The sequence below is a fragment of the Caloenas nicobarica genome, chromosome 4 (assembly GCF_036013445.1).
Source record: "Caloenas nicobarica isolate bCalNic1 chromosome 4, bCalNic1.hap1, whole genome shotgun sequence".
NCBI lineage: Eukaryota > Metazoa > Chordata > Aves > Columbiformes > Columbidae > Caloenas > Caloenas nicobarica.
This window is the reverse complement of record NC_088248.1, coordinates 47,927,662-47,941,296: the sequence shown is the minus strand read 5'-3', so window position 1 is coordinate 47,941,296 and position 13,635 is coordinate 47,927,662. Positions and strand designations below refer to the sequence as shown.

The 13,635-nt window shown below is 39.2% G+C and overlaps 1 protein-coding gene across 1 annotated transcript in view; it reads left to right on the top strand.

Annotated features, from left to right (window-relative positions):
• The window catches only part of ZDHHC2 (zinc finger DHHC-type palmitoyltransferase 2), a 35,655-nt gene extending 27,692 nt beyond the window's left edge, over nt 1–7,963 (top strand). The window contains exons 11-13 of the mRNA XM_065634394.1: nt 798–907; nt 1,362–1,439; nt 4,456–7,963. Coding sequence (XP_065490466.1) covers nt 798–907; nt 1,362–1,402 — 151 coding nt within the window. The 3' untranslated portion in view covers nt 1,403–1,439; nt 4,456–7,963. The remainder of the gene's footprint in view (nt 1–797; nt 908–1,361; nt 1,440–4,455) is intronic.
• The last annotated feature ends 5,672 nt before the right edge of the window (nt 7,964–13,635 follow it).

Here is a 13,635-nt window from a genome sequence, read left to right as displayed (position 1 = left end):
TGGTCAGTGGGCCTGCCTGTGATACAGATGGGTTACCTTGCCAGGCTTTTGGGGGAGGGCTGCTCCTTCTTCCTATCTGGTGAAAGATGCTTCACTTAAGGGAATCCCAGGCCTTGGCACTTGAGACAGAGCACGGAAGCTGCATATTAAATGCACATGTTTTGTTTCTGCTGATAACAGGATATATTTTCTTCTTATCCTTCAGGATATGACATCTTTAAAGTGTGAAAAGTATGCAGATGCTTCTTAAACTAAATAAATATAATAGCCTAGTGTTTCCTATTGTAATTTTTTTGCAACAAGTATGTAATGAAGAGTGTGAGAAATATAGTAGACTTGGGTATGTGACTAAGAAATGATAATGGAATCGTATTGACAATCTTTTATTCATGAAGGAAATACATTACGTTTCAGCTAGGTAATTATTGATGTTTTAAATTTTATTGCTTATATTAGGTAAGAGATTTTGGAGGTTTTCTCTCCACTGTTTATCATGTTGGGTTTGTTGTAGTGGGAGAGAATATGGATAGAGTGCATTTGGAACTGAAGTACATGTATTAATATATAATAGCTGTCAAAGGAAAAATCAGAATGTTTCCCTGTTCTGTGCTAGGGAGTTGCTTTTTAGATTGTGCTTGCATCTGTAACAACTACAATGTAATGTATGTAATGATAAAAGTGTGAAAAAGATGAAGCAAGGTCAGGTGGGGAAAATACTGCGTATGACAAACTGTTTGTAATGCGTGGTAAGATAATGAAAATTACTGCAATTTACTACAATTTTATTGGCATTACAGTGAGAACCACCTGTTTCCTGCAAAGCCGTTGCGTGATTCCCAGAGCCACCTTCTTATGGATACATCATCTTGGTCAGAAACTAGTGCAAAGGCTGAAAATGGCAAAGTTGGTAAGGAATTGATTTATGCTGCAATAATTCGTTTTGTAATAAACTAGTTTTGGAGGATATAATGTAAAAATGACCCAGGTCACTTGGTTTGTATTCATAAACCAAAATTAATGAAGCTTATTTTAAATGCATGTTTGTAGGAGGTTCCATGTGTCCAGCTGCTGTGCCCTTCCCAGTTAAACCTGACTGAGAGATACTGAGAACACTAACACCAGTAGGTGCTAATTATCTTTTAGGCTGAGCCTGAGAATTCTTTTGGTGACAAATTGCTCATAGCAGAATGTGATGACACCTTGTTACAACTAGTGAAAAGTCATGTAATGGACACAAGACAGGAACAGACTGGGTAATAGTGGAATGGCATTAAGATGAATTGTTATTTAAAGGTTGTATTATTTGCTGGAGTAAACATGTGACCTTTTCCTGTGGAAATAAAATTTTTTTGTCTTTACAGGTATGAGCAATCCTGCACTAACCATGGAAAATGAAACCTAATTTCCCTTAAAATAAACATCTGATTATGTAAGGAAAGGTATGTTAATATTCTCTCTACTTAATACGTTATTCCATGATTCCTTACCACTTGAAGAATGCACAGAAGAACATTACTAAAGCAATTCCTATGTTTTATTTTTTTCAGTTTAATGGTTTTTACCATGACTAGCAACACATGAATTCAAAGTTTTAAACTGAACCTCCTATTTCTTGATGTCTCGTGTCTGCAAAATAGTTTAACCTTTATACTCATTGCTTTTAGGTAATATTCCAAAATATTATTATTCCCTGTCTTTAGAAAGATAATGAAATTGTGACTATGCAAGCTGTGCAGTAAATATTTGTGAAGTTAAGTTTGAAAATGAAGTTAGTTCTAAACACAACACAAAGACCATAGTTTGGTCTGCTATAGCAGGTAAAGGTCTATCAGATGATGAAGGAAAAAAGATTAATTCTAATTTGTAAAACTATTAGCAGCTTGTTCCTCTGTGCCAGGTACTGAGCTGCATCCTATTTAATAACAAGAAGGTGTTGCCTACTGAAGACAAAAGGTGTCCATGTGACTTCCTGATCATTTAGTCACCTATTGTCTCACAGCTGAGATTTTTTTGATTTCTTGCATTGATATCTTGCAACATAGACTTCTCAGAAGGCGTGTTTGAGAAGCAGCTGGTAAATTCTGTTATGTACATAAGACGAGGAAACCTTAATTGACTTGGAGGGAATGTACCCAACTGATCACCATATTCACTTTTGTATTTCAAGATTTCTAACTCCACCAAAGCTTAATGAAAATCAACTATTTCATATATAAAGCTGGATAAAAAATTTTACTCCAACCCAAATAGTTTACAATTTTTCCAACAACATTGGACAAGTCATTCCAGCAAGGTCATTTCCATCGCTGCTACTGGCAGTACCCTTTCAGTCAGCCTGAAAAAGTGTCTCAAGGGGATGTCCTTCATTTGTGTGTGACATGACTCCTGGACATGCTGTCACGGCTGTCACGTTGCTCTCGGTCACTCCTGGAGGAAGTGGAAGGCCTGGAAAGTCATCAGAGAACTGCGGCGATTGTTATTAGGCCCATCAGGCTTGGCATTGCACTGTCAAGGCAGATAATAAAAATAGTCGGTGTGCAGATCCCACCAGGTGGCCTGTAGCTTTTACCAAAAAGGTCCCAAAAGTTCAGTTGGATTCATCAGAGAAACGAGAAAATTCTTGACCTTTACATTCTGGTTTTGTGTTTAGTGGTGAATGAAGACACAGATGGTTCCAGATATAGGTACATCTACAAACTTGATGATGGTGTGAAGTGTTAAAGTGTTGAAAATGTGGGTGTCAGATGAAGAGAGTTAAGAGATGAGGAAATGAAACTCAGCTGGAGTCTGCAATTTTAGCTGCTCTATGTAGATTTTCTTAATAGAATCTAAACTCTCACTTCTAAGATTTAGTTCAAAATGTAAAATGACATGCTGCTGCCCTGTTTAATCCATCAGTTGTTTCAACAAAACAACAGCCTCTGAAAAAGAATAAATTACTCAATTTCAGTTAGTTTCATGTCTTTTACATATGGTCATTGCTCAAGAATAAAGCACTGGAGACAAGCTTTAAAGAAAACAATTTTTTAATTATGTTACATAAATATCATTACTTGCAACTAGTTTTATCAGGTTGGAGTTCTACTCTCAAAGGTCCCAACATTTTATTTACTCAAGTAATAACCTTTAAACTTAAATCATTCTCTGAACCCTGTGTACATTTTATCAGAACTTTGCCATTCAGTTTATTCTGAATGTCAAACGTAGTCGGTGATTGTTCTCATCGTGCTGCAAGGGTGTAAGAAAGGTTTTTTTTCAAGCTGTTTAACTTGATAAAAATATGTTGCTATTTTTTAGGGGGTTTTGTGGTTGTTCGTTGGTTGGGTTTTGTTTTTTTTTCTTGTTTGTTTGTTGGGGGTTTTTTGGTTTTGGTTTTTTTTGTTTTTTTCTTTTAGTCCAGTCAGGCAAAGTAACAGATTTGTGTTTGTAGTCTGATTACCCCATCCCCAAAGTTTTAGGGGGTGGGTTTTTTGTTTGGTTTGGGTTTTTTGTGGGGTGTTTTTGTTTGTTTGTTTTCTTTTTGAGAGCATCCATTTAGAAGTGCGTTTTTTTTAAAGACAGCCCAGCTTCAGAGGAGGTTATGTTTCAAAGAATGGACGTAACTCTTAAACCACATAAAGAGGTTTGGAAGGCAGTTTTGTCTCGGACTGCATGCACATCTCCAAAGGGCAGTAGCTAAGGACAGATCATTTCTCTGGCACGAGTGTAAGTGCCAGTTTGATTGTACCCTTAGCTCTGTCTGAGGTATTTCTATGTGGCACTTAAAAGACTTTCTAGAGATGTAACAGCAAAGCTAGTTTAAGATTACTCTGTGTATATATAGGTAGCTGACATACAGTTCTTGGAATAAGAGCTCTTATATTAAGAAGTTTTTCACCTTTTTTTTTAGCTATGTTGCATTTAACTTCATTATTTTACTGTCAGTATTTGAGTCTGTCTGTTCCTAGGGAGTGAACAGAATACTTTAATAAAAATGCTGAAGTCATAACAACCAAACCAACTAATTTAATCTTTGACATGAAAAATACAGTCCACAGCCCCTGCCAGTTTGTTAGTAATTTGAATTTCTGTCCCAATTAAGGTTATGTTCAATATCCTGTATCCTGTAATCCTTTATAGTTAATCAGAGGACTAATTACTGAGAGTGGTTTACACTAATGTAATAGAGAATCATTTTTTAATGATGTTGGTACCTGGAAGTACCCTCAAAATAGCTCACTTCATTTTATAAACTGGTAGCCTGCTTGCTATGTAGTCGGTTTTTAATCACTGTCATCCTGAAGTGGACTAATAACAAAACTCTGAACAGTCTTACCGTGTTCCTCTTCAGGGTCAGATTTCCATTCAGCTGTTGTTCACTTTCCTCTTTGAGTTGATGAGACCTGTTGCAATAACTTAATTTTTAAGTATTCTTCAATTCTGTTAATGTATTTTGTGATCGATGTTCTGTTCCAGTTCAAGAAAAAGCTGTTGTTGGAAGGAAGATGCATTCTTCCACGTATCAGCCCTGTAGGCCAGCTGCTCCTGTGTGGACGTGCTCAGAAAACAGACTGACAGACGATTAGCTGTCTCCATGTCACTGCTTGAACCATGAAACTAAACATACTATTTCTGAACCATATAAAGAATGTTTCAGCTTAAAATTACTGGTTTTGAATGACAAAGGATGATTCTGAGTATTAGGAAATGAAGAAAAAAAAAGGCGTCTGAGTTTACTATTGTAAAAATTCAATGGCTTGTTTTACTTGGATATTCAGCAGAAGAAAAATGTGACCTCCTTACATATCAGTCTGTGTTCTTGCCTTGGTTTTGGAAATTCACCCGTTAATTCAAATTGCTGTAAGTAGTTAACTTTAAAATCAAATTGTTGCACTACTGGCTTTATGAATTGGGAAAACAGCCAGTGTCGATTACAAATAATTTAGTGGTTTGGTGGACTGTATTTTGGTTTGAGCCCTTGATAAGCAATTTTTGAAGTTGAGGAGACCCAAGTGAAGTGTCTATTTTTGGATCATTTTTGGAAAACATTATTGCAAAAGCTCCGTTTTCGCTCAGATCTGCACTACCAGTATTTTGAAAAGCTGCAGAGGGGGGAAAACACTCCTTTGTTAACTGAATGCTACAGTGGGTCACTGGTAAATGGAGCCATAAAAAGCCTGCATTCAGATGGCTCATACATAAATGAAGCTGGCCAGCTGGGGATTTTGGTGGGAGCCGCACAGGGCAGTGCTATGAAATGGGGATTTTATTGTCCTATTTGCAGCCATTATCCCCTTCGGGAAATGAATGTTGACACTTAACTTTGATCCAAAATGATTTTACCAACCTGTGTTCCTGAGGGCCACTGTCTTTCAAGATCCTAGTTGCTTATTAATCAATAGTTGTCTCAGATTTCTTTTTTTCCACTTATTCTTTAAGACACTGCCTTTCTTACTGCATAGTTTAACAAATATCGTGTACAATCAAGGACACTTACTGTTATGACTTGTGATATTTGCATTTACAGAACTATGAACGTTTGATTGCAATACCAAAAAGCCAAGCTGCTGCACGTAGGAAACCCCCTTAGGTTAAGTTAGGAACTGGCAGCTTTCTTAGGATCAGAGTGTACCAGCTGGATAATAAAAGATGCTTTATCATCTTTCAAAGTCAAGGAAGTTTCAGCGACATAAATCTAATTGTCTTGTGCCTTTTGTATACACTACATTTATGGTATCAGTGTTTACATTTAAATGCAAATTGTTATTCTGAGAACAACCGTAGGAGAAACTTAGTTATTTTTTCTAGGTGGCTAGATAAAAAGACTAGTCAAAAAAAAAAAAGTGAAAACCTCTCAGATTAAGCTCAGTTCAGTTGAAGCAGAAAAGTACTTCTGTTGTGAAACCTTAGTCACTTAGCAGGTTTGTTCACAGTGTAAAGATGCCAGTTGTTTGTCTAGAAAACTGGCAGCGGGACTGACAGATTTCTGAAAGCAAAAATCTTATCAGTAACTTTTCTACAGGCAGGTAACTTTAAAATTTGTCTTTCCTGGGTATACAACTTCAGTGATAGCTGGTGGAGCACAAATGTGGCTTTTTTTTTTTTCCCAATGAGGAAAAATGCATTTATTTTACTACTTTTTTTTTTTCAAAATGTTACCAGCCTGAAAACATCTGTTTCTTGCCAGAAGTGCCAGAATATGGATCCCTTGATGTAAACACCTTTTTTTTTAAACTAGCATGGAGGTAGCATACAGTTTACATGATGCCTGCAGACATCTAGCAACCAAAAGTTTTTGCAGCTATTTATTCAGTGTTGTTCTGTCAGCTTACCTCGTATTAGCATTTGCGTAAAGGCTAACTTGTCAAGGGATAAGGGGGAAGAGGGAAAATATATTTTTTAACACTTCCAAGTTCTCTATCTGTATAGTCTTGGTGGTTTGTTTTTGTGTTTTTTACACAGTCACAGGGTAGTTTGTCATGGAGCACGCATTTGAAAATAATGAGTAAAAAGTTGAAATTCACGTTCAGTGTAACTTACTCCATATGTTTACATAAAGACAAAGTACAGATTTCTTCCCCAGGAAAACTCATAATGGAAATGGGCCTCTCTAATACGTGACTGTGTCCAGGGCTCCAAGAGCTCTCAATGAGGCTGGGGATCAATGTAGAGAAAGGACAGGGTAAGGGCACTGAGAAATGCCTGGCTTCTCCGTGTCTCAGGAGTCACACTTAGAAAGCACAATAGCCCTAAATAATCTGCAGGTTTGATGTAGCCAGCGGCTGTCCCTCTAGCAGAAAACTGCTGGAGGTGTAGGAGACATACGCTGTTGAAGGGAGGAGAAGGGGAGAGAGAAATGAGGGTGGCTGGGAGGTCAGTGTTGAACAGCTCTGAGCCAGAGAGCTGTAGGTTCAGCAGCTCTCAGGAGGGGTGTGAGCGGTGCCTCTGTGAAGAGCACTCTCGGAAGGATCTTGAGGCAGTTCTCACTGTATAGACAATGGACAAGAGTGAGCTAATCATGCTTCAAAGTATAATTTCTGATAAGACTATATTCTTGGCTTTAAGCTCTGTAGTAATACTTTATATAGCTAAGTGAAAAATGGTCTTTCTGACATATTGTCATTGAACATTGATGCTGTGACAATGCACGCTGGAGAATTTATGAAGAGGTAGGGGAGCAAGGATGCAGTGGTGTTTGTCTGCTCACACTGATTCTCCTGTTCTTTATAATTCTTGCTAGGCACTTTACTACAGCCTTTTGTGTAATTTCAGTATTTTTTTTAAAGACTGCTTTTTAACTACTGTACAGTTATTAATCCACTTTTTGCTAAAAGAATAACAGCCCTGATATTTGTCTGGCAGTATGACTGCATTTCAAGCTTCGGTGGAAGTTGGATGAGTTCTACGGACTTCTCAGGTAGACCTGAGTCCCTAATGACAACAGAGTTCAATTTATTTTGTATACTTGTAAACAATCGTATGTATCGTAGCTCTCCATATGTATGTAACAAGCTTCCTTAATTTGTAGGTTAGAACAAATTCAGTACGTGTCTGCACTACAGCTGGTCTGCATGTATTCTGTATCAGTTGCTGCACTGGTCTTCACAGAGAGCTATTTTTATTGGGTAAATGGAACACCCAGATGGTGGTGAGCCCTTCCCACTGAGCACTTAGACACAGCTGTTGCTGTGCACTTTAATGCTTTAATTTGAGAGAAAAAAGATTATCCAGTTTAACTTGCAGATTAAAAGCTCTTTAGTTACATACAGCTGTGGGCAGGTAGTGAAACACTAGTCATTATTTTTAACTGTTTGCATACTGAAAATCTGGGTGTTCGGGCAAGACTTCAGCATGGTTGGTTCCAGGAAGTTGACTTTGTGCTGATATGCTGGAGCTGTTGCTAATCCCATGTTTGGACTGGTGTGCTGGGTGCAGGGAAAGGAAACTTGTTTCTACAGAAATGTTGTGTATAACTTTGCAACTTGTTTATGTATTGCTCACATAAATAAATGCTTCATGTTCAGCAAGCCATGTACACAGTAGTCATTGACACGTCACCTTTGGTTTTACTGACAGCGTACCTGAACAGCAGAACAGCCATCATCGGTACTATGGCATCTTTAACAACATAGTTGTTGTAAATGTCTCCCTTCACCAGGGATCTTTGACTTTTTCAGGTAAGTTTTTCCTCCCCAGTTTAATTTCTAGATCCATAGCAGCTCAAAAAACACCTACTCTATGAAACAGGTTAAGAGGGAACCAAATAATTTTTCATTTTTCATGGGTGAAACACCCCCGTCTTCATACTGGCAGAGCAGACACAGCTGCAGTCCTTTGGATACCGTTAAAGGTGGAATTCTGCCCTAAAAAAAAGGGGGGGTGGTTCTTAAACCCTCCTTAATTTATAGAACCGAGAAGGTGCAAGGATGCGGAGTTAGTTACTCACCAGAGTTGTCACCCACAGCCACTTTGCTTCATGAGGGCTCTCCAGTCCGTCCCATGCCCTATTCTGATCTGCCCGACTTGCCACTCTTTGCACTTTGCTAACAGTCTCCTCTGGGAAAGCATCAGATCCACCCCTGGTCCAGAGAGGAATGAGACTGCTCAGGGACCTCTCAAAATGCAGGAACAGTCGTGTAAAGATGAAAGCAGCTTTCACCTGTTCCAGTTCAGACATAAGCACCAGTATATGCTCAGAACATTTCCCATTTTTTATTTAAAACCCTTCCATAAGTATTTGTATTGAGCCATACACAAACATTGTCATTCAAAACAAGAAGATTAAAAAAAAGAACATGCTGCTAATGCTGTGTGGGTGGTAGGGTGTCTTTATTGCCACTTCACTTGCAGCTATCACTTCTTCATCAGCAACCTGGTAAGAGAACAGGAAAAGCAGCAGCCTTCTGGGGTGAAATTTTGAGCAAGTGGCATCTGACGTAACCAAAAGGACACCTTGCCTCCTTTGCCATTTTTCCGTTTTTCCCTTTTAAAATTTTTAATCATCCTTCTCTCTCTCCTCTCCCCTTCCTTAGAAGTCCAGATTGAAAAGTCTTTCATTTTAAATGTACTATCATGATCTACCTCTTTGTCTCCCTCCCTCCCAAGGTTTATTCTAGATTGATAATTCCTTCACTTCCCCAAGTTTTCCTGATGGCATCCATCACTGAAATATAGAAACTCAGTCATCCTGAAATCTGGCTGTGTAGTTTCCAGTATTTGGGGCAATAATTACGTGCTTTATCCTAGGTCTCTGAAATGTTCTCAAGCAGATGGGCTCAACAGTTTGCCGGCAGCAGTTGGAGGAGCGTGTTGTAAGCCATGTCCCCTTTCCCACCTCCTGCCTGCTCACAGCTTAACTGATGGGCATAACTGGAACAGTCCCAACACTTTCTGACAGTCATCGTTTTATGAAGTCATTTTCCTTTTTTTCCTCTGAAAACACAATCATTCTCCATTTACCTCAGAAGGAGCCCCAGTTATAAAGAGAAAATATACAATGTACACAACTGTTACAGCCTGAAAAACAGGAACCTATTTCCAGTTATTTTCTGTCGTATCGGAGACTAAACTAGTCGGCCAGTAGTGCAAACAGATAACAGAAAATCAGTAGCTTAGTGATGATATAAGCACACCAACAGTTAGCCTTCATAGAAAACACTACCATAGATACTAGAGATGCACTCCAGAGCACGCAGAGGGACGAGAACAAAGGAAAACAGGGAACTTGCAAAGCTCAGCTATTCTATGATGAAAAGTAAATAAAAGATGCTGCCAACTGCAACCATAGCTCTGATGTGCTACCCTATAAAAGATAAAGCATGCTCCCTGTAGGGCAGCTCAGAAAGTTCAGCTGTTGCCAGTTTGTACCTGATGCTCAGAGAAGCGAAGGCTTCCCCTCCCGTTACCCACCACCATTAGCTGAGGCAAGGCTCTCATGAGCACAGGAACAAGCACACTTTGGCAAGACAATTCTCCCACTTCAGCAGAGGCAGAAAAAAATATCTGTGCTGGTAGAAAAAGGACGAGAGAAGCCTCTGCAGAAATCAGGTCTTCATGCTTGGCATCAAGGAACTCATTTCATTCCCAACCCAAGACTGCTAAAATAATGCAAGAGAATCCTCCTCATTGCTCTACCATCCCCAGTCAGGCAGGAGGGAAGAAAACACCAAAGCTATCTCGCATAAACCAAGCAAGGTACACTAAAGCTTAGATCTACTAGAAAAAGAACTTCATGGTATGAATGGGAAAGTATGTTGAGACAACCTAGGTGTTTCACCGCTATGTAAAAAAGGAGTTCTATTATTTGTGAGGTTTTGTTCAAAATCTACAATTTGTGGTAGTCAAATACCAACAATTCTAGTAAAGGCTTTTGCCTTTCTTTGCCGTCACTGACTTTTGGTGTTAAATAAAAATATCTAGAAGTCTGTTTTATTTAAGAATTCCCTTCTTGTGAAATAATTATTCTAAGTTAATAAACTGCAATGAACCCATGCCATCCTAAATCCATTAACATCATGTGAATATTAACTTTCAGGGAAGTTCTAAAAACGGATTCACTACAGAAGTAATTTCTTCCTTTCAGTGCACTCCACTAGTTCAGCTGAGTTACTAGTTAATTCAAGGCTGAGAAAGCAATTGGGAGATTAAAATGGAAGACACAGAAACACATGCTCTCAAGTAAAAATGACACTTGAGAAAATGGTAAAGAAAAAAAAAAAAATAACACAACCAAAAAACGTCAGCAAAACAAAACCAGATATACCATTGGGAAGCCTAAGTGAAGATGCAGGGGCTTAAGTTTGTGGGTTTTTTTCCTTCCTTTGTTGTATTTGTTAATACATAGCACATTTAAAATAAATAAAATCAGCAATACTTGGCCTTACAAAGCCACGGTTTCATTCTGTGACTGGTCAAAGAGACCCTTTGATGGAGGAGGGCCCAGAGAACACAGGCAACGATGATGTGCTGACGAAGCTCAGAAAAGCCAGCCACACCAACATGGGGACGTGTATATGCCTCGGCTCAACATAGAATATAAAAACTGAACACCCAGCAAGATCACCTTTGAAGAGAGCAATGGGCTTGATCTGGCTTCAAGCCACATGTTCCTTTCCTGTGACTAGGGTCACCCAGCACTGTGACAGTGAGCATGCTATAGAGATCAGTAAAGGGAATGTTCGTATTGTGATTCAACTGCATATACGATTGCTATATTGTGTTTGTGTTGCGATTTCAGTATATTGCTGTATCACTTTTCTAAATCAAAAACCCATATAACATCAAATATCTTCATGTAAGCAAGTTTGGCACTAGAGCATTAAGCCTTCTTCATGTGGAATATATTGAAGAACCTGGTCAGAGAGCATTGGACTAAAGCACTAGCTTTGCCAGCTGAGTTAGTTAGCTCTTCACCTGTTCTTCTAAGCAACTGCAAAAGGATTACGCACGAAAGTTTTGTAGGGCTGAACAAGTACTACCCGCTCAAGAATACTCAGCCAACACGATTAAATGCAAGATTTCCTAAGCACTAATACTTATAAGCTACGAAATTTTACTTGCAACTATTAAATGAAAATACTATAAAATTATACTATCTGCCATGTGGGTTTCTATGACAAGAATGCCTCAAAGGACAAGTTTGATCCTGTAACTTTCATTCTCAAGTACACGCTATTACTTAAGGCAGTGTTTAAGGTTATCCCCCAGCATGAAACAATACCATCAGTGCTGTGTAATTAATAGAAATCTAATTTGTAACCCAGCAGAAATAACTCTCAACTGGATTTATGTACAGCTAAACATACTTGTTATCAACCAGCTTCTCCAACTGTGACTAATCATCCTCCTAGGACGTTACTCAGACCTACTGCGCTCTACATTGCTTAGGCTCCCACAGTGCAAGCAATACTACTGGAATTATCTTTGGTAGAGTAATTCTAAACTAAAGAAAACCAGATGAACCGTCTGTTCTTGCTTTGAGAGGTTAACATGCCCCATTACCCAAAAGTGGAATCAACCACACTTCTGTTCCTTCAGCAAAACACATTGCAAGAGCAAAAGCCTACCTGAGGCAACGCATGGACTTTGCACAAAACAAGCTCTCTGCACAAGTTACATCTTCCAGCCCATGCTATACAACATGAAATAACCACTGTCTTCTGGGTGACCAATAAGCCCATGTACCTTGTGGGTGCAGACACCCATACTCACGCCTCATCTATTTCAGACACAAGGATCCAGTGCAGTCTGCCCAAGCGTGCTCTAATATCAGAGGAGTTAGCACTGGAAGGGACCTGTGGTGACCATCTAGTCCAATATACCCGCTGAAATGAGGGTAAAATACAGCAAAGTGGTCAGAAATTATTTCCCCTTTGAAAGTCCAGGCTACTTCCAACCACCTTATCCATTCTATGTTTGGAAATGGTTTCTAGGATTATCTGCTCCATCCCCTTCCTCCTTGCCCTTCTTCAAGGCCGAAGTGACATCTGTGCTCTTCCACTCTTCAGGAAACTACCCTTAAACACCATGATCTTTCAAAGATAATGAGAATGGCCTCACAATGACATGAGTAAGCTCCCTCAACACTTGTGGGTACATCATATCAGGTCCTCTGAACTTCATGGCCAATTTGTATATTCCTAGTGTGATCCTCCTCCACCAAGGATAAATCTTCCACATTCCAGACCTTCCGAGGTATCTCAAGGACCGGGGGTTCCTGAAGGCAAGTCTTACAAGTAAAGACCAAAGCAAAGGCAGCATTGAGTACCTTGGCCTTTTCCATGTCCTTTGTCACTAGGTCTCCTGCCCCCATTCAGCCAGTAGTCTCTATTTTTTCCGATCTTTCTTTGCTCCTGATGTAGACGCTTTTCTTGTCCCTCACCAGATTCAACTCCAGATAGACTTTGGCTTTCTTAACCCAACCCCTGCACACTTCAGACCTGTCCCTGCTTCCACCTTTCATACACTTCCTTTCTCTGCTTGACTTCAGTCAGAAGATCCTTGTTCACCAGCACAGGCCTCCTGCGACTTTTGCTTTAGTTCCTGCACGAGGGAATGAACCACTCTTGACCTTAGAGTAACCAGTCAGACATGATTAAAGAAAGTTCTTGGATGTCAGAGGTTATAGGTCATCCCCAAATTCATACAGGAAAAAGCCTCAAATACTCTGAATACGTTCCAGACCTATTTTCTTCCATGTCAAAGATCCTTCTTGCCTAGTTTCCATAAGCAAAGGGATTCAATATTTTAAAAAAATGTGACAGAGAACATAATGTTCCTGGAACACTCATCTGACTCCAGAAGCCAAAAATAAAAGTGAACAAAAACCCAGAAATAACAAATATAACAGGTTTTGATACTGCATTTCTTCTGACAAACCTACTCCAACAATATATTTTAAACGGATTGGGAAGAGCAGAGGCCTGGAAAGAGAATTGTCTCTGAGTAAAAAGGTGTATGTCTAGACAGCTGGAACTGTGCCTGCACGTTTATTTTTGCAAAAGCAATTAAAGCTGTCCACTTTGGACATTCAGATTTCAGGCTCTGCAGTATACAAATAACAGTCCTACATACAAGAAGAAAGTATGGCTTTCATAATCTCTACAATTCACCATTTAAGTGACTCCGTAATGGAAACTAAATCTAATTTTGCCATGG